The following is a 26,403-nucleotide window of genomic DNA, read 5'->3' on the forward strand; positions in this document are numbered from 1 at the left end:
TGCGTCTCTAACCACTTGCGTATGTTCTCTAATGCATTACATCCTGGACTCTTACTCCCCTTCCCCTGCTCGAGTCGCGGGCACAAACAAAATATTGGCAGTACGCACGATTAACTTAGCCACTTACTCGAGTGAGAACCGCATCATAATATACGATCATAAATGTATATATGTCCATACTCTTAGGTTCTTTCGGTAAAGTCACGTCATCAGGTGGAACAGATACAGCAGAACTGCTGTATCTGTTCCATCTGATGACGGTCGCTTGTGTTGCGATCGAAACGTCGTGATTTATTTTATACCCACGTGACTTTACCGAAACAACCAAAGAGTATGGATTCCTGCAGTCACGAAAACTTCAAATCAAGATTGTGTATATGTCGGTGGGTCAACGCGTGCCGGCGCGAGAGGAGCTACAGAATCCATGCGTCTGCGCGGTGTTTAGTCCTCGCTGTCCATCATCACTCCCCCACAGATTAAAACAAAATGTCCTGAAATTTAAAGAAGCACGTTTGGAAGCACGTTTTATTGGAAGCACAGTATAATTATTGTTGTTGTTATTCACAGCAGGGCCGTCCATAGGGGGGGGGGGCCCGTGGTAAACCCCACCGCGTGGGCCCTCCAACGCCTTCACACTAAACCGGAAATATTACGTCGGACGCTGTGACGTCGAAACACCCCAACCCGCCCCCCACCCCGAAACGCGGGGCCCGGGGCGGTCGCTCCGATTCGCCGTACCCAAGGGACGGCTCTGAGTCATGGGATCGTTGTGTGCGCGTTCAGAGAAGAGGTGTTCGGGGACCGGGGGGGGGGAGAAGCTACCCCCCCCGCCCCATCATCGCTTTGGTTTTCATTAAAAATATATTTTTTTTACGTAAAAATATAACTTTTTTTTCCTCTCCACGTGAAAATCATTAAAAACAGGGTTCAGGGTGAAATGAAATTACTTGATGGATGGCGACGGTTTAGCCTCAACCCAATCGCGTTACAGACAGAAAGCGCGTGTTGTGCCGGGAGTTCAGCAGCATTGACGCTGTAGGCGCACTGCTGATGAGACGATGCGTGGTTGAAACCGGTACAACATTTGCTTGCATCGAACCAATGCTGCCGTGACCATGCACTGCTCGTGTGGCCGATGCCATAAAATAAACTTAAATAGTTTTCTTTTAACGCGTAGACACAAGCACGGAGACACGGCGCTGTATTTGTATTGTCCTCGAAAAGTAGATGGAGAGAGGGCGCCCGGCGAGTGGCTGGGTTCGTGGGGTGCTTTTTGTTAAAATGAGCTCGAGTCAAAACAACTGGCAGGCGTGACGATAGCGCATCGATTCATCGACGAGTAATTGTGCGTTCACATGACCCATTGCAGCCACTAGCCGCCAAACTAAAACAAAAACAAAAAAATCGATTCTCGCATCGAGGTACGATTATTCATCGCGATAATTCATCGAATCGCCAAAGGCGGAGGGCAAATCGTGACCTCTCAAAAACACTGGACATCCATTCCCCCCCCACTCATCCCCGTGATGGGCTCCGTGTCGACCGCACGAAACCCTTGCACGACCAATCTCCACAACACTCGCGGCGCTCGAACCAACACCTCCCCTGGTCGTCCTCCTCCACGTCACGATCGCGGCCACCCCAAACACAGTGCGCCAAGATGGACAATCACACGCGTGGGAGTTTCACAACGTGTTTGCAACTTACACCTGAACTCCAGGAGGGTGATACACGTCTGCCGTGTTGTTTGTCGAGATTCTATTCAGCACCGTGCTGCATGTGCATCGTGCAGGATCGGCCACGTGTACACGCAGCTGCATCTGAAGTAACAGCAGCAAGTGGCGTTTCTACTTCAAGAGCAGACCTGAATCGACTGAGGCGTACTTTGATAAAAATCCATCCAGCTCCAACAGTGTTCTACCGCATAACATTCATCAATGGGACCGAAACACGTATTTACACGTGGAGAAAACCGGAAGATAACCCTGTTCCTGTCATTCGATTTCACCCATAATGCTCCCCACTCACGCATGGTGAATTGACCGAACGTATAAAAACATTGTTGCTGTTCAAGAATTGGGTCAATAGTGTTGCGGTATACTGGCTTTATATTATACGGATTTTTCTTTCGCGTTAAAAAAGGTCTAGTTTGGCAAGCTCACGTCGTTTCAACGTTAATGTATAATATATAAAATTACACGCGAGTTTAACATTTACACGGGGAACCCGTGTAAATGTTGTGACTCCCAGTTGGGCCGCTAGGAGGCAGCAGCAGCACCATCATCATCACCGTCACAATGACGCCAACTTGTAACACTGCACCGCTACTTTGGCCGCATGGAATCCGCTCCTCGCTCCCCCCCCCCCCACCTTGATGTTTTGGGGCCCTCTGGGCCTTCTCAAGTCCGAAGGCCCGAGCAGAACTCTGTAGAAGCGAAGGTAACAACACTCCAGAGCCGCACACATTTATCAAGTAATTCGCTCTTAATTTGCCGCAAATTTTGATTGGAATCGATAAAGTTACGCCAACCTCGGATGGTACCGTTGAACGAAATATCTGGCCTGGGGTCATGGACTATTTGGGACTTTACAAGGGCAAGGGGGGGGGGGGGGTGCTGGTTTTTGGCTTTCGTCCACTCACAGCCACTTTCCTATCAATGGGGCTGCCAGCGCTGCCCCTGAAGTTGATTCTCAGGCACGGGGGGGGAGCACCGATTGCCACGTGGTGAGGGGGGGGGGGCGGCACTCGCCCACACCGTCAGTGGAGGTAACGTCATGGGTGTGATGGGACTTGGGGCACGCGGTCACGAGGTGGCACAGAGGCAGATCAGAAACTTCCCAAGGGAGAGGGGGCACGGGAGGGGGCACATCCCGATATGTCAAACTTTTTAAACAAGCCCTTACATTAAAAATACAAGTCGATATCTTTTCCGTGGTAAATATCAATGAAATTAAAATTTTCAAGGTCTCGATTTTTTAATTGACCCCATCGCCCCTCGCCTACCAATCCCCCATTACCTTCCCCCCCTTGGATCCGCCACAGAGGTGTTGACTGTGCAAACAGCTGTCGGGGTCTGCCAGAGGGGAGCGATGACGATGTTTGTTGGTGGCATCACCACCGGCGCCGTCCAGAGTGCCGGTGGTGACCTGTCAACTCCGAGCTGCTCCCCAGCTCGGCGGGCACAACAGATGGACAACACTGCTGTACAGTAGGTGGGGCACGGCCCCCCAATACAACCCCCCCCGCCCCGACCACCAGAATAAAATCGACGCTCATGCGCCCCCCTCCAAACGTGTGATCTCCGTGGGAGCTGAAGTCTTTTATCGCAGGGCGTCTGGGGTGAGCGTAGTGGAGTGGGGGGGGGGGGGCTCAGCTCCCCCCAGCTCTCTACCCCACGTGACTCGCAATCATCGTCCTCCCCGCATCCCGCAGAGGCGGTGTCGTGCTGGCGATGCCAGAGACGTTCTCATAGTCGGTGAGGGGGGGGGGGATGCTCAGAGCAGCGAGCGGGGGGGGGTGCCCTTTCATAGTGGGGGGTCGGCCGCCGCGCCTCGCAGTCGCAGGGCCTCCACGGTGGCGAGGAGGGCGGAGCGCTCGATGTCGGCGGCGCGCGCGCTCTGCCGCAGCTTGCACTCGGCGCTCGCCAGGCTCTCGACGCTCGCCTCCAGGCTCCGCACGCGGTCCACGAACGCCTGGGGGGCAGGGGGGGTAAGAGGAGGGAGGCACGTTCAGGATGGACCAATACGGCCACGTCGCTGGCATCGTTGAAATTGTCCCGGGCCCGCTCTGCGTGGCGGCGGACCCATTTTGCCAGCATCAAGAGGAAGAAAAAGAACAGGCCTTTACCCTTCCTGGCAAGAATACAGGAGGCGTTGACATGTTGAAACACCTAATAGACACCCAATACCACAAGACGTCAAAAGTCTGCAAACAAACGCACTTTGGTGACAATGTGCGCATTGTTGTTGAAACGAATTGGCCTCCACTAGAAACGGCCTCCTCCAGACCAGAGGAACACCGGCAAAAGGCGACCGGTACAAGGACAATGCAAGCATGGATGCGCGACCGCCACCCCTCACCTGAAGCTCCGCACGGAGTCCGGCGTTCTCCTGGCGGAGCGCCGCGTTCTCCCTCTCCAGCGCCGCGGAGCGCGTCGCTCCGCTCGTCCCGCTCCTCGCCTCCTCGTCGTCCTCGTCGTCGTGATCGTCGTCGTGGTTTTGATCGCCGGCACTCCCCCCGCGGGGGGTCCTGGAGGGCTGGGGGGGCGGCGTGGAACCGGCGTGCATCTCGTCGCGCAGCACGCGGTACTCCACCTCGAACGCCTGCAGCTGCTGCGTCAGGTCCAGACTCAGCACCTGCGGAGGCCAGATCGCCTCGTCGTCATCTTAATCATCGCCATCGTCGTCACCAAGGACATAACCTCCAGCACCAGCAGCATGACTCGGAATTGTCACACCACACACATCATCATCATCATCAATCAACCGCCACACATCTTTTTTTATTGAATCCCGGTTGCATCAGACTGCACCAGGTTGCACCCGATTGCACCCGATTTCTCCGAATTCTACCAGATTGTACCCGGTTGCACGCGGTTGCCCCCCCACCCCTCCCCCCCGTGGTACCTGGTTGATGGTCTTCTCCATCTGCACGAGGCCGAGGTTGGGCAGCGTGCTCTTGAGGAACTCCACGATGCTCTCGAAGCTGTCGCACGTCTGCATGAGCAGCGCGTCGTGCGAGCCCAGCAGCGCCAGCGCCACCTTGAACACCACCTCGGGGCCCTGCAGGAACACCAGGTCTGGGGGCCGGGGGTGGGGGGAGATCATGTGGAGCCGTTCGCTGGGACTGCTGATGACAACCAAAGCAGCAGCATCCTGTGGGGAAGGGGCAAGACTGAGCGAGACGCGGCGAGCCAGGGTGAGGATGGTGCGGGCGAGGGTGAGGATGGGTAAGACAGGGGTGAGTGAGTGAGAGTGAGTGAGAGTGAGTGAGTCAGAGTGAGTGCGAGTAAGTGAGTGAGGGCGAGTGAGCGAATGAGTGAGCGAGCGCGAGGCACCGACCGAACACGCGGGCGACGAATCCGAGGGGGAACTGCGATGCGAAAAGAGTGAGGAACCAGGGCGGAGCGTAGAGGCTGGGCCCAATCTCCGCCTCCTCCATGTGGGCGTGCAGCTCCCGGTGGTGGTCGTGCAGCAGCCGCGACAGCTGGTACATTTGGATCTACGCGGGGAGAGCGTGGGGAGAGCCAGGGAGGGCATGGGGAGAGTGCGAGGAAAGAGTGGAGAGAGAGGAGAGAGCAGAGCAGGGAGAGGGGTTTGGTGTTGGCGGTGGTGTCGGTGGTGCAGTGATGGTATGATTTCATTGGAATTTGGAGAGAAGTCATTGATATTGTTATCATTAGACGTCTCTTTCGCTGGGATTTGTATCCATACTTGCGAGCGCAGTATTAATTTTATGTGCAGTCCTTTGGGATACTTCAATACCAAAAGGCGCATTATAAGACAGAGGTTATTTGTTAGTATTATTATTATCGTGGTAGCGGTTGCACGGTGCCGGTGGCGGCGGTGGCGCTGTTGGCGCGGTGCCCACCTGCAGTGTGGTCATGTCGGGCTGGTACTGGCGGCGCAGGCCCATGTGGCCCATGAGGAACTTGAGGAGGGCGAAGGCGTCGCGCTCGTCGAGGTGCAGCAGCAGCACGCCGGCCACGAAGCTCAGGCCCTGGCAGTAGCCCACCTCGGGGTCCAGCAGCGAGTAGGCCTTGAGCAGGTTGTAGAGCGCCAGCTGGCCCGAGCCCAGCTGCGCCGAGAAGTACGGGTGGGCGGGGAACGTGCGGCCTGCGGGGAGGGGCGGACACGGGGAGGTGAGGAGGGGTGAGGAGGGGTGAGGAGGGGTGAGGAGGGGTGAGGAGGAGTGAGGAGGGGTGAGGAGGGGTGAGGAGTGAGGAGGGGTGAGGAGGAGTGAGGAGGAGTGAGGAGGGGTGAGGAGGGGTGAGGAGGGGTGAGGAGGAGTGAGGAGGGGTGAGGAGGGGTGAGGAGGTGTGAGGAGTGAGGAGGGGTGAGGAGGAGTGAGGAGGGGTGAGGAGGAGTGAGGAGGAGTGAGGAGGGGTGAGGAGGGGTGAGGAGGAGTGAGGAGGAGTGAGGAGTGAGGAGGGGTGAGGAGGGGTGAGGAGGAGTGAGGAGGAGTGAGGAGGGGTGAGGAGGGGTGAGGAGGGGTGAGGAGGGGTGAGGAGTGAGGAGGAGTGAGGAGGGGTGAGGAGGAGTGAGGAGGAGTGAGGAGGGGTGAGGAGGGGTGAGGAGGGGTGAGGAGGAGTGAGGAGGAGTGAGGAAGGGTGAGGAGGGGTGAGGAGGGGTGAGGAGGGGTGAGGAGTGAGGAGGGGTGAGGAGGAGTGAGGAGGAGTGAGGAGGGGTGAGGAGGGGTGAGGAGGGGTGGTGGAGGTAATGAAGGGGGGGGGAGGGGAGGAGGGGGCGGTGATGAGGAGGTGGCGGCCAAGGTGGAGTGAGGAACAGTGGGCGCGAGGAACACGAGGAGCGAGCGGGTTATACGGAGAGCGAGGAGGAGCGAGCAAGGAGGAGCGAGAAACCGCGTCGCTCGCTCCACGCTCGAGGCTGATGTGGCGGTGGCGCCGTTCGGCAAGCCTGCCGTGAACGCCGGCGCTCGCTCGACAGCCGCGCGCATGGCTCCCGCACGTTGGTGTGGTGCCCACGTGGCGCCCGTGGTCTCACCCAGGTCTATGAGGATGGCGTGCTGCTGTGCCGTCAGCTGTTTGAGCAGCGTGTGGTAGGGGACGTCCGCCAGCTGCTGCTGCCCCCCCTCGTGCTGACTCCGCTGCGGGTGCCGGAGCCGGTGCTGCTCAGCGAGGAACTGCCAGATCTCACCACGCCGGGCGCGCGGCACGCCTGCACACGCACGCACACAAAGACCACCACCCCCTCCGTGTAGCCCACACAGAGTGTTGGGGAAGGTGCTGATGGCGAGTAGCGCGAGTGAAAGCCGGCACGGCACACGAGGGGGTGGGTGGCCAGCACCACGCACGTGCACGTGGGTTCTATGCAATTGTGTGGCTCTCGATGAGAGCTTATGGGTCTCTATAATGCGAGTCTATGCATCTGTGATTTTATCGGTTTCGATGTGAAGTTCATGACTATGTGGTGAGTTTAACACGTAGGCTTTCGCGACCAATATCATCCATGATAGAGGTACTAGTGACGAATTGGCCACGTTCTCTTTACGCGACAACCCTTACTAGTTGGCTGTGTCGGGTGGTGGCGGGTTTAACGACACATTTATATATTTACGCGACCTAACCCTAAACTCTATTAATCCATGGTTATCTGTGTTTCTGTGCGCGAGTCTCTTGGCCTGCGTGCACGTCAATGGGTCCCCGTATCAGTTAACGGATCTCTAAGGGCCTCTTTGGGTCTCTATGCAAATCTGCCGGTGCCTCCGTATTATTGTGACCGCACGTGTCACGCCAGCCCAGTACGCGTGAAGCCACCGCGTTTCTGGCAGGCTCAACGTGGGGGAGGAGCGAGGGGGGGTGAGGGGAGGCTCAACGTGAGGGGGGGGGTGAGGGGAGGCTCACCGCGGCACACGGCGGCGCTGAGCTGCTCGTGGCTGCGGAGCGCGTGGGCGCGGTCGGGAGCGGCGAGCCAGTGCTCCCAGAGCGCCGTCACCTCCCTGAGGCAGGGCGTCACCTCCTCGTAGTCCAGCTTCACGCGCTTCGTGTTCAGGTCGTCGTGGTGGGCTGCACCGGCGGTCGCGCCATCACGGGGGGGGGGGGGGGGGGGGCGAGACAGAGGTCAGGCGAGGGAGGGAGTTAGTTCAGGCGAGCTGGCGTGGCGAGTCGTCGTGAGTCGTGGCGAGTCGTGGCGAGTCGCTGTGGCTGGGCTCTCTGTCCGCGCTCGTACCCTGGAGTCTCCGGTTCTCGCGGTCCATCCTGAGCAGCAGGATCTGCTCCTGGATCGCCTTGCGCCACCGCGTCCTCACCGCGTGGCGGTGCCAGCGGCGCTGCGCCGCTCCCCCCTCCTCCTCCCCCCCCTCCCCCTCCTCCGCCGTGGGGGACAGCACCGGTACGTCCGGCGGGCAGCTGTCCAGAGAATCTGCTTACCCAATGAGCGGGGGGGGGGGGCGATGGGGGGGCACCGTTATAGGGTCACCGGGTCGTGGCAGAATGCTTGCACCAGGGCACGATGCTCACCACTCCGTGCCACTGGTCTCTGTGTGCTGCGTAGGTTGTGACGGCTGGGACACGTGTGTAGGGCGGAGGAGGAGGAGGATTGGTTAAGCAACTTTGAGGTTGGGAATAGAGGAGGAGGTTGCGATGGGTGAGAAGCAAAGGGTGGGCGAGGGTGCGGCGGTGCGAGCGGTGGATCGCTGGTCAGGGTGACCTCTTGACCTGGGCGCGTGAAGGAGCTCGCGTCGAGCTCGGAGGCGCGCAGGAAGATTTGCTGCCTCCACGAGAGGCGGCGCACCAGCGGGGGGCGCGCCCCCCCACTCCGCGGCTCCGCAACAACCTCACTGCACGACCGCACAAAGACAAAGACCCCCGTATAGCCTTCAACATTATTGGGGCAATCGCTGTTGGCGAGCGCCTATGAAGGAGGGCACGGCGCACACGAAGGGGTGGGTGGCCAACACCATGCCCAGCCGTCTTTGTCTTCCCCCATTGGTAATGTTTACACACCGCATCGGGTACTCGTATAAGGCCAAGACGACCTAGAGAAGGCCTAGGACCGGTTCAAATATCCACCAATAGTATTAGTCACGAGCGGGAATCGAACCTGGATCGTCGGGTTTGCAACGCAGTGGGCTAATCACTGCGCTACTGCTCCCCACACACAGATGCCGACACACGACACGCACGATGTGATGCAAAAGCAAACACAATGGCTCGAAAGCAGCGGAGCAAACAGTGGGGGGAGCGGCGTGTGTGCCCCGTGACGGAAGACGCGCTGATCTGGGAAATGCAATCGTTATTTAGTTCAGGCCCACTGAGCTCTATACTGGCCACAAATGACATATCAACCAAGTGTCTTGTCACGTGGAAATGTATAGCCGACAAATACTCTAATATTATGTTTCTAAATGTAGAGAGAAAAAAAACTGATAAAAATCCACACTACCACGGGAAGAAAGACACGCAAACTCCAAGTATGCAGCAGCAGGCGTCAAGGTCGGGATCGAACCCACGACCTCCTGTACACCAGACGAGGGAGTTTCACCAGCCCCGGTATTAGCCGTGGCATAGCACCACGGACAGGGGTGGAGAGTCAAGAATGTAATAATGCATGGGGAAAAGGAACGGGAGAGGGAAGCGAAAAAGAGAAGAGACAGAATGGGGGATGAGAGGGAAGGGGATGGGGAAGGAATGGAGAAACGGGAGCATGGGGGCAGGAGAGGGAGAGGCTGCACCGGGGGCCTCGGCGCCGCTGCACGGAACAGGGTGCGTTTTCACAGGGGGCGGGGGCGGAAGGAGAGGGGAGGGATTCTGTGGGGATCCACGTGAATGTTGAGCTGACTTGCGTAGAGAGATAAAAACTATTTGGGGGGGAAAGCCGCTCCCGCTGCGAGCTGCCTCACTCCAAACTCCCAAATTGGCAACGGTAACAAAGGACGAGCCAAAGATCCCGCGAATAGCCTCTAACAAGCCGTTGGGGCAATAGTTGTGAGCGAGAAGCACCGATGAAGGCCGCAGGCGCACAACGTGAGCTCAGACTGGCCATGCACGCAGTGCCGCGTGGACTCGCGCGGCACTGCGTGGACTCACGCGCAGGGACTTGGGACTACAATGGCACTCCATAGGTGGCCCATCGCTCACAGCCCCCGCCGCAGACTGATAACGGCTCCCCCGCCTCACCATCGGCTCAGCGCTGGCGCCGTTTCCCGGGGTGGCAGGGTTACAATGGTCGTGTCGCGGTCAGCGCACGCTCGACTACAAACCCCGTGACCAGAGTTAGATTCCCGCTCGCGATCAACACCAGCGAGGATTATTATCTGAACCGGTCCTGGGGCTCCCGCCCTCAGGGGGAGGTGCTCACCACTACACTGCTGCTCAAAAAGATCCCCCGTATAGCCTTCACAGACTGTTGGGGCAAGTGCTGTTAGCGAGCATCTATAAAGGCCGGCACTGCACACGAGGGGGTGGGTGGCCAACACCACGCCCGGCCGCCTTTATCTCCCTAGTGGCGGTTTTTACACATCGCACCCGGTACTCATTTCAGGCCGAGTCTACCTAGGAGAGGGCCCAGGACCGGTTCAGATAATCGTCACTGGTGATGGCCGTGAGCGGCAATCGACCCCGGGTCGCCAGGTTCGTAGCGCAGCGCTAACCGCTCCACCACCGCTCCCCAGACACACAGACGCACACAGACAGACACACAGACGCACACAGACACACACCAACACTTCCAGCCTCTCACCGAGTAGAACAGGGCTAGAACACAGAAACTCCACAAGGAGGAGCCCGGGACGGGAGTTGAACCTGAGAGGCGCGAGTGTCGCCACTTCTCTGCCACGGCAGCTTGATCGCTCATTGACGTGACGGCTCATTAACTTAATGGCCCAGCCTAAGGATGCCGTAGCAGACGGGAGTAAGCTTACGGCCAATGACTCATTAACCAAATAACCCACTGACCTCATAACGTATTAACTTAACGACTTATTAACGTAGAAACGCGACGGCGCATTAACTTACAGAGCTCCTTGTGCTGGAATGTTTCAGGAGGAGGCGGGCAGGTCCATGCCTGCAGATCGTGGTGACAGCAGCAACAGCAGCTGTCTCTGCCTCCATTGAGTTTAGACAGCCCCTCCCCCTTCACCCCCCATACTATTCCCCCCTCCCCTCTGAACCCCCCCTCCTTCCATTGAGAAGGCATTCGTCTAAAAATAGACGTGACGTCACCAGGTGTGCAGAGAGCGGAGCGGCCAATCCCCAGCAGGGAGGAGGGAGATGGAGGGAGTTGTGGTGGGGGGAGGATGGGAAATGGGGGAGGGGGGGAAGAAGGGGGAGGGAGTGGAGGGGGGGGATGTGTGGACGGAGGATGTGCCACGTCACCCGGAGGAGCAAGCAGATTGTGGGGACACGGGGATAGGCAGAGACAGGGGGGTCACGGGGGACACGGCGGATACAGACGTAGGGAGGAGGGGAGCACGGGAACCATCGGGGGCATGGGCGTTGAGACGGGGGGAGTCGAGGACACGGGGACAGGGGGACAGGGAAACAGAGGGACAGAGAGACACGGAGGTAACGTTCCTTGCCAGGGGTGCAGGGGCACTGCCCCCCCCCCCTCCTCCTCCTTCCCCCCCCCCGTCGCGATTCTTAATTAAACTGTGCCGATAATCTCATTCCCTCGGATGAAATAGATCTCACGCGCCGCTGTGGGGATCGGTGAGGGTTAGCGTGGGAGTGAGGTGAATGTACGGGTGAGTGGAGGGTGAGTGCTTGGAGGTGAGTGCGTGGAGGTGATGGTGTGAGGGTGAGCGTGGGGGTGAGTGGAGGGTGAGGATGAGCATGTGTGTGTGTGTGGAGATGTTGGTGTGAGGGTGAGCGTGGGGGTAGAGAGAAAGGAAGAGTGGCGACCGTTTCACAAAGTCCACCCACAATAATAATTTACAGCCCTTTGTCAATCCACTTCTGGATGAATGTCTCCCAACGCCTTCGAGTCACGGGATGTTGTGCTTAACCATACTTCACCATGCTGGTAAATGCGGATTGGCGAGATGGGAGGGGGTACCCAACCAAGCCCAGTTTGCAGATAGCTCTCGCCAATAATGTTGAGCCATGACCGGCTCCACTCGCATATTTCCCGAGTGCACTCGAGAACACAGACACCCACACTTCACCCAGTGCCGAAGCTACACGCAAACTCACGCTTGCAATGTGCACCCCAAAAACAACAAGACCGCCACAAGTGCACCCAAAAACTGCCATCCCAAACACACGCGTTGGGTGCACTCAGTCACGAGCACATTTACAAACTGCACCCAAAAAAAACACACGCGCAGCCTTCACCTGTTCAACACAAACAGGAGCCCGTGGTCCTGTTTTTTGGGCACACCTTGTAAAAGTGACCACACACACAGACCCCTGAGGACCCCACCTGCTTCGTCTGCGCACCGCCATGGCTTCTGGGGTGACCGTGGGATGCCGCGGCACACGTGGGGGTCTCCTCCAGGAGGCCCCCTCTCCAGACCCCTGTGGGACCCCAGAACGGGGGTCCCGGCCTCGGGATAGCCCCTCCCCGACCGCAGTCGCCTCCAGACCCCCCCGCCGGTATTTGGGGGTCACCAGTTCCGGGGTGTCGGAGTCGCTGCTGTCCTGGTCGTTGGAGGAGGTGGAGAGGGCGTGGGGGGCACGCAGCCCTCCGCCGGCCTGGGTCCCCGTGGGGGGGGGCCGCAGTGGAGGGGGGGAGGGTGGGGGAGATGTCGACTCCTGCGGAGAACACGGGACGATTCGTCGCCTTGTGAATGTTGCCCATTATTCACCCACGCGAGATTCTGCCAATATGCAGCATTGACGGCCTTTATTTAACCCCGAGTAGCCCGGCACCTGTGGCCTCTGCAGCCCGCTAGTCCCGGTGCAGTTCCACCGCCTGCGCATTGCGCTTGGCAGCCGAGTGGCCGTAGGTGCACAGAGGTCACTTGACTAAGTTTTAGCTCGAGCCTCCTGCACACCACGCGACTTGTGTGTGGCCACCCCCACGCCGAACCTCTCCCCTCTCCCCTCTCCCCTCTCCCCTCTCCCCGCCGCCGCCGCCCCCTCTGAAGACCGTGAACCCCCCACAGGGCTGTGACCCCCCCCTCGCCCCACTCACCCTGGAGGAGTCGGAGGTGAAGGTGTTACTCCGGGACCTGAGGTTGTCGCTCCCAGAGCCACTCCTGGGCTTGGCGCCTCCCTGCACCGAGAGACAAAACGACAGCAACAACAACAGCGTTCATCCGTAACGTCGTCGTCACCACCGCCGCAGCCGTCGTTGTAGCGTGCCAAGATCTACCCACTGCTGGATGAAGGCCCCCCCCACCCCCAAGTTGTCGCCATTCTCTCAGCAATCCTGCCAAGTGAACGATTCATCCGGCTCAAAGCGCAAGCCGATTCCACCGCTCCATCTCCCGTGGAGGACGTCCTCGAGGCTGCGGTGCCAACCTTTGTCAGTGATTCACGAGTGACTCTCTCTCGCCAGCCATCCCGCCCTGCCAAACCCCCCTCCTCTTCCTTTGCCGAGCAAGCAACCTGCAGTTTGTTCTCTAATCCACGCGTTCCTCTTTCTCCAGTCTTCATTAAAGACGTCAACATGCTAGCCGAGGCTAACAATGGTGCACCGATCGATGAATGGTATCGTGAGGATTAACGTAACATTGTAACGTGGTGTGCAGTGGTGGTGCGCTGGATAGCGCACTGCCCTATGAACTTGACCGACCTGTCGCCCTCACTAGACCAATCAATCGGTACTGACCGGCGTGGTGAAGTATGGTCAAACAACCCCCCAAGTGACACACATTGCAGACGTAGAGGGAGGCCTTCATCCAGCAGTGGATTGGCAGCAGACAGTACTGATTAATAGTAATTTATATTAAGAAATTACGATTAAATAAACGCTATAAGAATATGGCAAACATTAAAAGTACATAATAAACATGTTTTCAAGTGAAAAAAAAGATATCGTTAAAGTAGTAGGATGCAGTTTCATCCAGCAGCGTGTTGACCACGGCTGAAGCAGAGGAGGAAGGTGAGGATGATGTGTTATTTGTGGTGGTGCAAGGTAAATGATTGTGCCCTTTAAAGGATCGGAAAATGTGAAAATTTAAATGGAGCAAGAGATGAACCACACAGCGCGGTTTCAAACATTCGTTATTATAATGGCGCGGGGTCAAAGGTCAACCGAGATAAGCAGGGCCACATAATCGGAACGCTCGCCACAGCCTCGTGCCCACATCCCCCCCCCCCCTCAAACACTCCACACCGCCACCAAACACTCCACACTCTGTACGCACTCATCGATCCGTACAGAAACACTCGCTTGCTCCACACACAAAACACCTCTACAATAACCACGCACACTCCGCACAAAAATTACTTACTAGCAACACTCTCCGATCTGTACTCGGCCTGCAAAGCACACAAACGCTCTTCACTATGTACGCACTCTTGAATCTTCACGGAAACACTCCTCAACGCAGCTCTCCGGCTTGTTTAAGGGTCGTACCGCGTGTCGTTCGGCACGATGTCAGACGTTTCGCTCCATGGCCCAGGAGCCCCTTCGGCTCCCCGCCACCCCCCGTGAGAATGGACGCCACTGCTTCTCCATGCAGCCGCAGCAGCGTCGAGACCCCAATGCTGCCTCTCTCCCTCCCTGACCCCCGTGCTCCGATTCCTCCTATCCTTTCTCCATCCCTTTCCCTCTCATCCCCCATTCTTTCTCTCTTCCCTCTCCCATTCCTCTTTCCCATGCATCACATCCTTGACTCTACCCCCCCCCCCCACTCCTTCCAAACAAAGTTTACGAATCAAAGTGGTGAAGGGTGACCGGGTCGGAGCGCTCTCTCTGCACGTGACAGTGGCAATCAGATTTCGATTTAAAGCTTTCGTGACTGCAGGGATTCATCTTCTTGGTTCTTTCGGTAAAGTCACGTAGAAGGGAAATAATAAAATAATAACGACGTTTCGTCGTGAGAATTATTTGATTATGTTTTATTTTTATTATTTCCCTTCTACGTGACTTTACCGAAAGAACCAAGAAGAGTGGCAATCAGCACAGCACTGTTCCCACAGAAGCAATGCATCGCGGTGGGGGGGGGGGGCGTCGACCGTGCAGATGGAGTGGTGGAACCGGCTCGTTCTGCAAGCGGCCGCGTGGATCGTTAACGCGTTTCAGGATCGTGAGGAGCGTGCGACGCGCTTGGGCAGACCTCGATCCGGTAGTGGATAAAGCATGCTGATGATGACGATGGCCGATACCCACTTGTACACTTACACGCACCCCCCCCCCCCCCCCATGGAGACACACCCATTCACACACAACAAAGACAAACAGACTGCAGGGCAAGTGTTGTCAGCGAACACCCATAAGGGTGGCATGGCACACGAGGTGGTGCATGGCCAGCACCACACCTGGCCGCCTTTGTCTCTCCGGTGATGGTGTGTTACACTCCACATCAGGGTGAGTGCTGATGAATCAACAGAGCTGGGAGGCCACGAACCGGTTCACATATGTGTCACCGATGTGGCACGCGGGCCACGGGTGGGAATCGGACTCGGACCGCCGGGTTTGTCGCGCGCTATCCATTGCACTACCGCTCCCCATATGAACACACACACGAACACACATGCATGTACAAAGACCCCCGTGTAGTCTGTAAAAGACTGTTGGGGTAAGTGCTGTTAATGAGCACCTATGAAGGCCGACACGGTACATGATGGGGTGGGTGGCCAGCACCACGCCCGACCGCCTTTGTCTCCCTAGTGGCGATGTTTACACACCGCACCAAGTACTCATTTGAGGCTGAGTCGACCTAGGGGAGGCTCAGGACCAGTTCAGATAATCGTCACTGGTGTTGGCCGTGAGCGGGAATTGCACCCAGGTCGCCGGGTTCGTACCGCTCCGCACACACACGCACAAACACACACAGCCCTAAACTCCATGCAGCATCACTCTCCAGTCCACACAGACACACTCCCTCTCCTCCCTGCACTGGCTCTCCCCTGCCCACTCGCTCACCAGCGCTGAGAAGATGTTCTCCAGAGAGGTGGCGAGACCCTTGGAGGCCTTGCTCTTCAGGAATTCCAGTTTGCCGAAACCACCTGAGCTCTGATGATGATGCTGCTGCTCTTGCTGCTGCTGCTGCTGGGCCGAGCTTCTGTGGCTCCGCGTGGGCTCCTGCACACAGCAGGAAGCAGGAAGGAGCGGTGGTTTTTACCAAACGCGCGACGAGAACGACGCTCGCTGTGCCGCACAGAGCATGTGACGTGGCGGTGGGGACAGCAAGGGCCCACGGGGCCACACGCGGCCCACGACTTCACAACCTGGCGTGGCGCGCCTACCCGCTCTCCACACCTGTGCACGTAGACGCGTGGACGTCGCCGTGCGCGCGTCGCCCTCCCCGCCTCGCCCCCCACCAGCGTCGTCCCTCCTCGCGTGGACACCGGCTGGGGGGGGGGGGGGTGACGTTAATGCGGATAGGGACAGATGAACAGATGAACAGACTGGAGCGAAACGTCGGACATCACACCAAACGACGCGCAGTATAACCCGAGCACACGTGGAGCAGCTACGCTCCGCCACCGCCACAGCCTGGGGGCCGTCCATAAATGACGTCACACGATTTTGGAAGATTTTTGACCCCCCTCCTCGTCACACGGCATCACAAAAAGTCAGACCCCCCCCCTCAAATATGACGTCACGAAGCTCTGCCCCCCCCCCCTCCCCAAAAAAATTAAACATGCTTCAAATCGCTTTAAACTATTGTCATTGTAGTGCACATTTAATGTGGCGCTGTACTCTGATGTTGTAGGAGAAAAAAATTATTAGAAAGTCTATTTAATTAAGTAGAACGTGTTGTCTATATTTATTTAAAGTTGCGCATTTTGATGTGACGTCACATTTCTCAACCACCCCCCCCTCGTCACACATCGTCACAAATGTCTGACCCTCCCAGGTGCGTGACGTCATTTATGGATGGCCCCCTGGCCCCAGCCTGGCATGCACCTCCAGGCATGTAGGGGTGGCTCCCGGCCTGTGCCGCACCGTGTGCTGGCCGGGTGGTTGTGGTTGCCCGCGTCTCCGGCCCAGGCCTGCGACGGGCGACCTTGGTGGCGGCCGCAGATTGGAAGGCCTGCCGCAGCGTCATCATGATCTCATCCACCTGCGGGGCGACACCACAAAGACGTGACAAAGGTTCTCCCCCGTACAGCCTTGTGGCAGGCTGTTGGGGCAAGTACTGTTAGTGAGCACCGGTGAAGCCCGGACCAACTGCACGACGGAGTGGTGTGGCAATAACCGCGACCTGCCAGCCGCCTTTGTCTCCCCAGGACTGATGTTTTACACACTGCATCAGATATTCATTCAAGGCTGAGTCGACCTAGGAGAGACCAGGACCGGTTCAGATATTCGTCACCCGATATTGGCCGTGGGTGCAAATCGAACTCGGGTGGCCAGGTTTGCAGCGCAGCGCGCTAACCGCTATGCTACCCCCCCCCCCCCCCACTACACGAAGGAAACTCCACTCCACATCCTCCGGAAAGCCTTCAACACTCTTGGGCAAGTTCTGTGAGCGAGCACTTCATCATCGTGGTCTTCATCATCACCACATCATTAGTATGGAGCTGTGCACCTCGGAGGACCTCTGCAGGGCTCAGATGGGACCAACTCATCGTCACCATGTGCCGAGTACCGGATAGACACGTGACTCTGGTGGCAGCACACGAGCAGGAGGAGGAGATGATCCAGGCACAGGTCTCTCTACCCAAGCGCGAGCCCTCTGCTGTCACGTGGACCTACTACGTTACCCCCCCCCGCGTACCCGAGCCAATGAGCGCGCAGTGTCGCTTCCAACGCGAAAACCCACGAGCACGCGCGTAACACAGCCCCCCCCCCCCCACTGGGCTGGAGTAAACACACGAGGACTCTCAAAGGCCCTCCTCGCTTGGGTAAAGGTCAGCGCATGAATGAGTGACTTGAAACGCCGCGCGTGACATCTGTTCGGGGGCGCAGGCGTCCGTGCGTGCGCTGCTGCTGCCGATCCTCCTCCTCCTCCGACGCGGAGTGAGAGGAGGAGGAACCGCGCAACGCTCGCCCGGCTCGCTCGCCAGTCAGTGCCGGTGGGCGAAGGCGGCGAGCGTAGCAGTACCGCGCAAGACAACCAACTCGTCATTGTTGTAGCACTGCCCTCTGCTGCCCACTACCTAGCCCCCAGGACGCCCACAGCACCTGCTGAACAAAACACTTGGTGGTGGTGGTGGTGCTGCTGCGTTGGCAGTGGTGCACCAAGGCCCCACAGCGACGTTTCGAGCAATGGCTCTTCTTCATAGCACATGAATAAGGGTAATTGCCCAAAACGTCGTCTATTATGTGTTTCTTCCTTTTAAGGCCACACACGCGGCGGTGTTGTTGTTGTTGTTGACGAGTGTGTCGAGTGCCTTGAGAACGGCTGCTCGGGCACTGTTCGTGGTCCCATCCATCACTACCCAGACTCGAACCTCCTTAGCTCAACGTGATTTGGTCACAAGCGGAGAGACTCTGTAACCGACAGAGAAACTTAATTTGGAGCTTTCGTGACTGCAGGAATTACTCTTTGGTTCTTTCGGTAAAGTCACGTATAAAGAGGAAATAATAAATTAAATACTAGCATACGACGTTTCGATTGCAAATTTAGCATTCTTGAACGTTCAAATGTAGCATTCTCAGGAAGAACGTAATTAACCAGGTAGGGTGTTGACTGTTATGTTAGCCGACTCTCTGTGTTGTATTACATTACATTTCTAAGTATACTAGGTTTGTTTTCTATTTCATTTATACCTGACGATGATTGCTTGTGTTGCAATCTAAACGTCGTATGCTAGTATTTAATTTATTATTTTCTCGTTATACCTGACTTTACCGAAAGAGTAACCTACAAAGAACCCGGGGCCACACGGGGGTTCCACTTAACCGAATCACACACAAACCAGTTTCCGTGGAAAAACGTGTTAAATTCCGCACAACCTTCAATAGCCCGCAGCGTCGCGTATTACATGTTGTTTCCCTTCTAAGGCCACACACACAATTGTGTTGTAGTTGTGAAGTGTGCTCGCACGCCACTGCCAATGCAGCAGCTCGGCAAGCATCGGCAAGCCAGCAATCTGCTGAACATTAAATTTGATGGACGAGTGGAGCCAGGTCAGGCTGGACGTTGAACTCCGCTCCGGGGTTTCGTAATTGCCAAGGGCGGACGCCACGAGGCGGGAGCACAATGGGCAAGCAGAGGCGACGCTGCCGCTGATCACGCGGCGAGAACTTGCAGGGATGTCACTGGACCAGTTCTGCCGCTAAACGACCGCATGGATTTCTCGGCTGGGAAAACCCGGGATGGAGATTACAGTCCTCCTGACCTGGAGCCAGTCCCAGCCATTATCTTTCAACGACTCAAGACAATCGTCAGCAACACCACTGTGTGACGACGTTAAAATGACATATAATAGGCGACGTTTCAGGCAATGGCCCTACTTCGTAGCACTTAAATCGTATCCGAGGTTTCATATTGGGCCGGTGTTATTGACCGATGCGTTGTGTTTGTCAATTATGCGTTTGTATCATTACCAAGGTAGCATCAGCAGCAAATGTTTAGTTTTCATTTAATTTAATATACACCTGTTTATTATTAAGCACCTGAGGATGCCGAACAACCTCTCCACCAGCACGAGCGAAACGTCGGACATCGTGCCGACCAAACACGTGGGGAGGGGGTGGGAGAGTTCAACTCGAAAACACGACGGACAGCAGCTGCAGGTCGAGCAGCACAGGAGAGGCGGCGGCGGCGGCGCCAAGCCGCGCGCAGTTGTCACTTACATTCATCCTGGTGTCGAACCCGGGCTGGGGGCAGGATGCGGTTGGAGCGTAGGCGGAGTGCAAGTTCGGGGTGGGGGGGTTCGGGGTGGAGGGGGGGGGGTCACTGGGGGGGGGGGGGATGCGAGGAGGCGAAACGCGCCGCTGCCGAGTCGCCGCTCGCGCCCAAGTCGCGATCACCGCCCCGAGACGTCGCAGCGCGGGCGGGAGGCGAGGGCCAAGCAGGCGCACAGACTGGCGGACGCGCACGGAACCGGTTTGCTCTGTTTGGTTGGGGCTGCGCAACCCCCACCCCACTACCCCCACTACCCCCCACTACTACTCCGCCCCCACTACTACTCCAGCCCAAACCTCTCCCCCATGCCACCCGCTGGGTGGATGACTCACTCGCGCTCGCCGCCTCTCTTTAGTGAATCTTACGGCCGAGGAGGGATGGGACGGCCCCCTGCCCATTCATCAGGAGGAATGAGCGCGCGCACGCACGCGCACGCAGGTATGCATCACAAACAAATTCCCGCATCACAAACAAATGCCCACGTCCCCCCCCCCCCCGTAGAGACGAATCGCATCCGCGCCGCTCGATCAAAGGATAAGAATAACACGTGGCGAGTCAAGGGTAAGAACAGACTGCTGTTAGTGAGGACATCTTCAGCGTGGTAAGGGCACACGTGGGGGTGGGTGGCCAGTACCACCTTTGTCTCCCTGCTGTTTGCACACCGCAGCAGATATTCATATATGTAAAGCTGAGTCGACCTAGGGGAGACCCACGTACAAAGACATTCATACATACAAAGACCACCCCCCGGATAGCCCCAAGAGACTGTTGGAGCAAGTGCGGTTAGCGACCACCTATGAAGGCCGGCAGGCTACACGAGGGGGTGGGTGGCCAGCACCACGCCCGGCCGCCTTTGTCTCTCCAGTGACGATGCTTACACCGCACCAGGTATTTATTTGAGGCCGAGTTGACCTAGGGGAGGCCCAGGACCGATTGAGATAATCTTGACTGGTGTTGACAGAGGGAATCGAACCCGAATTGCCGGGTTCGTAGCGCAGCGCGCTAACCGCTGCTCCCCACACACATACCAATAATTGGTTACACGCACACACACGCACAGCTGGGAGGGGGGGGGGTGATAGGGGGCTTTGAATGTTTGGAAGGGGGGGGGGGGCTGGCTGACCAGTGACGTGTCCGTACACTGGAACACGTAGCAGATGTGCGTGCTGGCGGGCCCCGAGTCGGCCGCCTCCCTGCAGATGAAGCCGAAGTGGTCGGTCCTGGAGAGGCCCTGAGGGGGGAGGGGGGAGGGGGGCGGGGGGGGGTAATAAAAAGGGGGGGGGGGGGGGCCAAGTGAGCGGCATTCCCCCGGCTGAGCCTGCCAAGTTGATTGGTGATGTAAACCGCGGTTCATAATGGCCAGCGTGATCACGTGACCTGTATAGTGGTGGCTTGGGTAAGGGGTTGTTCCTGTAGGTGTGTGTGTGGTGTGCGTGTGGTGTGTACGTGTGTGTGTGGTGTGTACGTGTGTATGTGGTGTGCGTGTGTACATGTGTGTGCGGTGTGTGTGTGGTGTGTACGTGTGTGTGGTGTGTGCGGTGTGTTTGTGGTGTGTACGTGTGTGTGTAGTGTGCGTGTGGTGTGTACGTGTGTGTGGTGTACTTGTGTGTGGTGTGTTTAGTGTGTGATGTGGTGTACGTGTGTGTGGTGTACGTGTGTGTGGTGTACGTGTGTGGCGTGGTGTGTGTGGTGTACGTGTGTGGCCCCTGACCCGCGAGCAGTAGGAGATGTCTTGGAAAGACCTCTCCAGCACCACGCCCTTGCAGTCGGGACTCACCAGAGTGACGTACGCCTCACCCACCTGGGGACGAGGTGCACGCGGCCACTCGATCACTCGCTCACAACATCACTCACACACTCTTCCCTTCCAAACACACACACAATGTTACCCACCCAATCACTCACATTATCACCCATTTGCAACATTGCCCACTCACCACACCATTCACTCACCCAAATCGCTCACTAACCCCATCAACACTCGTACTTTCACTTACTCAAACTACCCACTCATAACATCACTCTCATCCTCTCATAGCATCAAGCACGCATCCCATCACCCGCTCGCCCTATCACCCACTCACCCCATCACCCACTCACCCACTCACCCCATCACCCACTCACCCCATCACCCACTCACCCCATCACCCACTCACCCCATCATCCACTCACCCCATCATCCACTCACCCACTCACCCCATCACCTACTCACCCCATCACCCACTCACCCCATCACTCACTCACCCCATCACTCACAGTGTATGCGAGTGGTCAGATTCGCTCCCTCGAGGCATCGAGATGCTGGCTCATGGCCCGTGGCTCAATCACCGCAATTTCCCACGAGGATGCCTCCCTGAAATCTCACGGTCACGTGTCCCCCCCCCCACCCCCCCCCCCAACCTCACCTCCTCCTCACCCACTCCCCCCTCACCTGAAGCCCTTACACATCCCATCAGCGGCACGGCCTTCCTTATGGACATGCACAATATCAGCAGCACTGATTCCAGACAGGCAAGCTCAAGCAAAACGAGGCAAGGACACTTCCTCTCTTTACGCTCTGGGCTCCTCCTTGCCGGGTAAGATCGACGGTTCACCAGCATGGGTCCAAGCAAGCCTCACTCGGCTGCTGACGAGAGACTGAATGTTGAAACCGGCCCAGAGTTTTGCTTGATGGGATGAGTAGAAACACGTTGTTCCCAACGGTTCCAACCACGTGGAAATGTTTGCCTGACGTTGACTGGGAACTCCAGACAGACGGACACGCGGGCAGGCAGAGCGATCACAACACACAATTCAACCTGAGTGGGAACGCGCTAATATTGAAAAATATAAAACAGCACACGCAGCTAAAGGTAAAGGCGCGCACTTGGAATAGCATCGTGCGGTCCCTCTGCGTGTCCAGCTTGCTCCTCCTGGACCCCGCACTCTGCCCGCCACGGGGCCCGCCCGGGCTCCCCGCGGGGTCGGGGGGGTCGGCTTCGAAGGGGTCTCGACCGGGCTCGCAGGGCTCCTCCGGGGAGCTGTCCCCTTCAGCGCCGTAGCGCCAGTGCAGCGCCGTGATGCTGTCGTCGACAAGCGAGGGGGGGCCCAATTTGCCCCCCACTGCGAGGCGCCCCACATAGAGGACCTCGAAACGCTTCACGCCACCGCCCGCCTCGCCCTGCTGGTCGGGGTCCCCCCCCGGGCTCGGAGCGGAGGGGGCGGCGAGCGGGGGTCTGCTCGGGGTCTCCGACGTGCCGATGGGACTCGGAGCTCGGGAGAGCTGTGCGCGCGGGGACACGAGGAGCGGTGGCGCAGTGGTTAGTGCACTGCGCTGCAAACACGGCGAACAGAGAACGATTTGCACGCACGGCAGCAGCAACAACTGTAACGGTGACAGCAAATATCTGAACCCGTCCTAGGCCTTCCCTAAGTCGACATCAATCATCACCGGAGAGACAAAGGCGGCCGGGCGCGGTGTTGCCCACGCCACCCACTCGTGTGCCGCCGTGCCGTCCTTGATATCGGTGCTCGCTCGTAAGCGGCACTTGGCCCGTGAGTCTGTTAAAGGCTATACGGGGGATCTTTGTCTTTTGGGAGGAAGGTTCCTGAATCCGTATATTTTTAAGACGTTTCGGGAAATGGGCCTTCATAGCACATGTGGAACAATAGCCTTCATACCACTCGAAGATATGGTTTAGTGTGCTCGTTAGCAGGGCCGTTGCCCGAAACGTCGCGTATTTAATGATTTTCATTTTAAGGACATGGTGCGATAGACGAAGGATGGTGCAGATCGGTAAACACGGAAACGGGGCCGTGAAGGTTAAAGAGGGAACGCACTCTTATCTCGCCTTGTCCACGGCCGCGTGCCACCGTGTTTATATGTCACTATGCTAGACGTGGGAAGTCGCAGAGGAATGCAGACACCAGCAGAGTCACCCATCGCTGAGCGATGATGAAATCTCAGCCGCTGTCACCGGCTCCACCCCCCACGAACCCCAACACTCACCACGGCTCCCGGTACGATCCCGGTCCAACTTCAACATCTCACTCAGTCCTCCAGATCCTCCCTCCATGCCTCGCTCTAAGCTCTCATCTCAGCACTCCCCTCCACGCGCTCTCCTGCCTCTCCCCTCTCTTCTCACTCGACTCTCCTAACTTTCCTCTCGAAAAGGTGTGCTGCTTCTTAGCCCGCCCTCGCCGTAGGAATGTGGAATTTCCACTACCGGCTCCAGGCTGTAACAAAGCGAGCAACGCCCCCACGCTCGCTTGAGCAGGAAACCACCGACTCTTAATCCTTAATCAAGGTGTATTCATTAACTCTCACCAGCTACTCCCCCCATCCCCCATTCGCTCAGGCTTGGGGAAGTCTTGATCCAACGGCCGATAGATCATGTCCGATGATGATTTAAGATTCGACTAACGTAGCGGCCTCTAGCGGATGCATGCGTGCAAATATAATATTCATTGCTATGCGTGTGAGCGTGTGAAGCTAAGCCTTACAGCTGAAATACACAGCTGAGGTTGAGATACATAGGTGATATACAGGTGAGAGACGTGGATAAGATAGGATGAGTTTCAGACACGGGTGAGCTACACAGGCGAGATTCAGATACACATGTTAGACACACAGATTAGATGCGCAGGTGAGACCGAGAGATTCAGACAGACAGGTGAGATACACAGGTGAGACAAAGGTGAGAATCAGACACAGGAATGATACAGCAGAGAGAAAGGTAATAAAGGCGAGGTTCAGACATAGGTTCAGATGCACAGGTGAGGTGTAGACAGGTGGGGTTTAGGCACAGGTGAGACACGGGTGAGGGACACGACGTGAGACACAGGTGATAGTCAGGTGAGGGACACGACGTGAGACACAGGTGATAGTCAGGTGAGGGATACGACGTGAGAGACACAGGTGATAGTCGGGTGAGGGACACGACGTGAGACACAGGTGATAGTCAGGTGAGGGACACGACGTGAGAGACACAGGTGATAGTCAGGTGAGGGATACGACGTGAGAGACACAGGTGATAGTCAGGTGAGGGACACGATGTGAGACACAGGTGATAGTCAGGTGAGGGACACGACGTGAGAGACACAGGTCCACGCTCACAGGCTCAGACACAGGTGAGAGCCGGACTCGCAGGTAAAGTGAGCGGCACTGTACACGGGCGCGCACCACGTGACGAGGCTGCCATCGTCACGCGGCTCCGGAGATGATGAGATGGAGATGAGATGGACTGCACACAAAGATGCTTACGCGCTTGTACATTTGAATCACATTCACGGGAATGTCCCGAGGCGGATACGTTAAAGCGCCCTGTGTGCACGCCCGCGTGTCTGTGTGTGTGTGTGCGTGTCTCTGTGCGTGTCTGTGTGTGCGTGTCTGTGTGTGCGTGTCTGTGTGTGCGTGTCTGTGTGTGCGTGTCTGTGTGTGCGTGTCTGTGTGTGCGTGTCTGTGTGTGCGTGTCTGTGTGTGCGTGACTGTGTGTGCGCGTGTCTGTGTGTGTGTGTGTGCGTGTCTCTGTGTGTGTGCGTGTCTGCGTGTGTGCGCAAGTCGGAGTGTGGATACGTACGCGTGAGTGTGCGTGCCTGCGTGTGATGTCTGCGTACAAGTGTGCGTGAGTCGGCCTGTGTATGGATGTGTGTAAGTTGGTGTGTGTGTATGTCTGTGTGTATGCGGATGTGTGTAGGCATTAAAGAGGCGCGGTAGAGTAACGGTTAGCGCTACGCTGCGCTACGAACCCGGCGAACCGAGTTCGATTCCCACTCACGGTCCACACCAGTGACGATTATCTGAACCGGTCCTGGACCTCCCCTGAGTCAACTCAGCCTCACACGACTACCTGGTGCGGTGTGTAAACATCCCCACGGAGGAAACAAAGCCACCCCTTGTGTGCTGTGCCGGCCTTCATATGCGCTTGCTGACAGCACTTGCTCCAAATAAGTTTGTTAAGGCTACACAGAGCATCGTTGTGTTATAGTCGGAGTGAGTCGCTATGAGTCTGTATAGTCGGAGTGAGTCGCTACGAGTGAGTGTATGGTCGGAGTGAGTCGCTACGAGCCACCCACTCACCTCTCGTCTCTGCGCCAGTGTGCGCAACTTGCTCGCGAGCTGGCTCATCGTGACTCCGAGGGACGCTATCCCTCCTCTCCCTTCTCCTCTCTCCTATCCCCCCCCTCTCCCTTCTCCTCTCCCGGGAGAGCGAGGGAGCACGGCGATGTCGCGAAGTAATCCAGGCGACGGCGATGACTTTGAGCACAAAGGAGCAGGACCCGCCTCTCTCTCCCTCTCGGAACACTCCCTCCTCCCTCTCGCTTCCTCCTCCTCCCTCCCCCTCTCAGCGCTCACCTGAGACCCTCGTGCGCCAAGGTGAGCGGGCTCACCGCGCCCACTGCGATTGCCCGCCTGCTCCTCCCATACAGCCACTCGCATCCTGCAGGGAACGACGGCACGGGGAGACGAGTGACGGATGATGATGGTGGATGACACTTTATGATTTGATGATGATCTATGGCAATTTATTTGCGATTAATGGATATGTGGTGATTGGTGGATAATTATGGATGGGTAGATTGATTGATGTATTAGCACGGTTGGTTACGTACAGTGCAAAAGAGTTTAAATCATTTATACATATATGACGATTATGAATTATAATGCATGGATAATGAATTATTCAATGATGATAGATTTCAAAACAAGCCAAAATCACCGGGATTGTGAGACTCGGTGAGGAATTCGCGGATTAAAAAGGACCATTCTCGAGTCACTGTGCCGGCCGTTTCATTCCACAAATTCCACGATCGAGCTGCGTGCATTTTCCATC

The 26,403-nt window shown here is 57.1% G+C and overlaps 1 protein-coding gene across 3 annotated transcripts; it reads right to left on the minus strand.

Annotated features, from left to right (window-relative positions):
* Positions 1-507: 507 nt before the first annotated feature.
* On the minus strand, positions 508-25,869 carry TBC1D1 (TBC1 domain family member 1). 3 transcript variants are annotated; one of them, XM_078601216.1, is made up of 18 exons: positions 25,650-25,869; positions 22,458-22,853; positions 21,303-21,392; positions 20,715-20,822; positions 16,741-16,858; positions 16,051-16,142; positions 15,715-15,873; positions 12,814-12,894; positions 12,100-12,431; positions 8,397-8,518; positions 7,909-8,100; positions 7,584-7,745; positions 6,724-6,897; positions 5,591-5,835; positions 5,062-5,221; positions 4,627-4,799; positions 4,081-4,356; positions 508-3,693 (listed from the first exon to the last, which is right to left on the minus strand). In XM_078601216.1, the coding sequence occupies exons 1-18, from the start codon at positions 25,695-25,697 to the stop codon at positions 3,526-3,528; spliced, it is 3,096 nt and encodes a 1,031-aa protein (XP_078457342.1). In that variant the 5' UTR covers positions 25,698-25,869; the 3' UTR covers positions 508-3,525. The 3 variants fall into 3 exon arrangements, with proteins under 3 accessions (XP_078457342.1, XP_078457341.1, XP_078457343.1); XM_078601215.1 differs by having other exon boundaries at positions 16,702-16,858; XM_078601217.1 differs by lacking the exons at positions 20,715-20,822; positions 21,303-21,392; positions 22,458-22,853; positions 25,650-25,869 and adding an exon at positions 19,540-19,618 and having other exon boundaries at positions 16,702-16,858.
* Positions 25,870-26,403: the final 534 nt, after the last annotated feature.

This window comes from Lampetra planeri, chromosome 15 (genome assembly GCF_965212315.1).
Source record: "Lampetra planeri chromosome 15, kcLamPlan1.2.h2, whole genome shotgun sequence".
NCBI lineage: Eukaryota > Metazoa > Chordata > Hyperoartia > Petromyzontiformes > Petromyzontidae > Lampetra > Lampetra planeri.

Excerpts from the sequence above, each read along its gene's own strand:
- TBC1D1 (XM_078601215.1), bottom strand. The coding sequence starts at position 25,697 with ATGAGCCAGCTCGCGAGCAAGTTGCGCACACTGGCGCAGAGACGAGAG. Across the intron at positions 22,854-25,649 it reads CACTGGCGCAGAGACGAGAG|CTCTCCCGAGCTCCGAGTCC; the intron begins GTGAGTGGGTGG and ends CCGCGCGCACAG. Across the intron at positions 12,432-12,813 it reads TCACCTCCGACTCCTCCAGG|GAGTCGACATCTCCCCCACC; the intron begins GTGAGTGGGGCG and ends TGTTCTCCGCAG.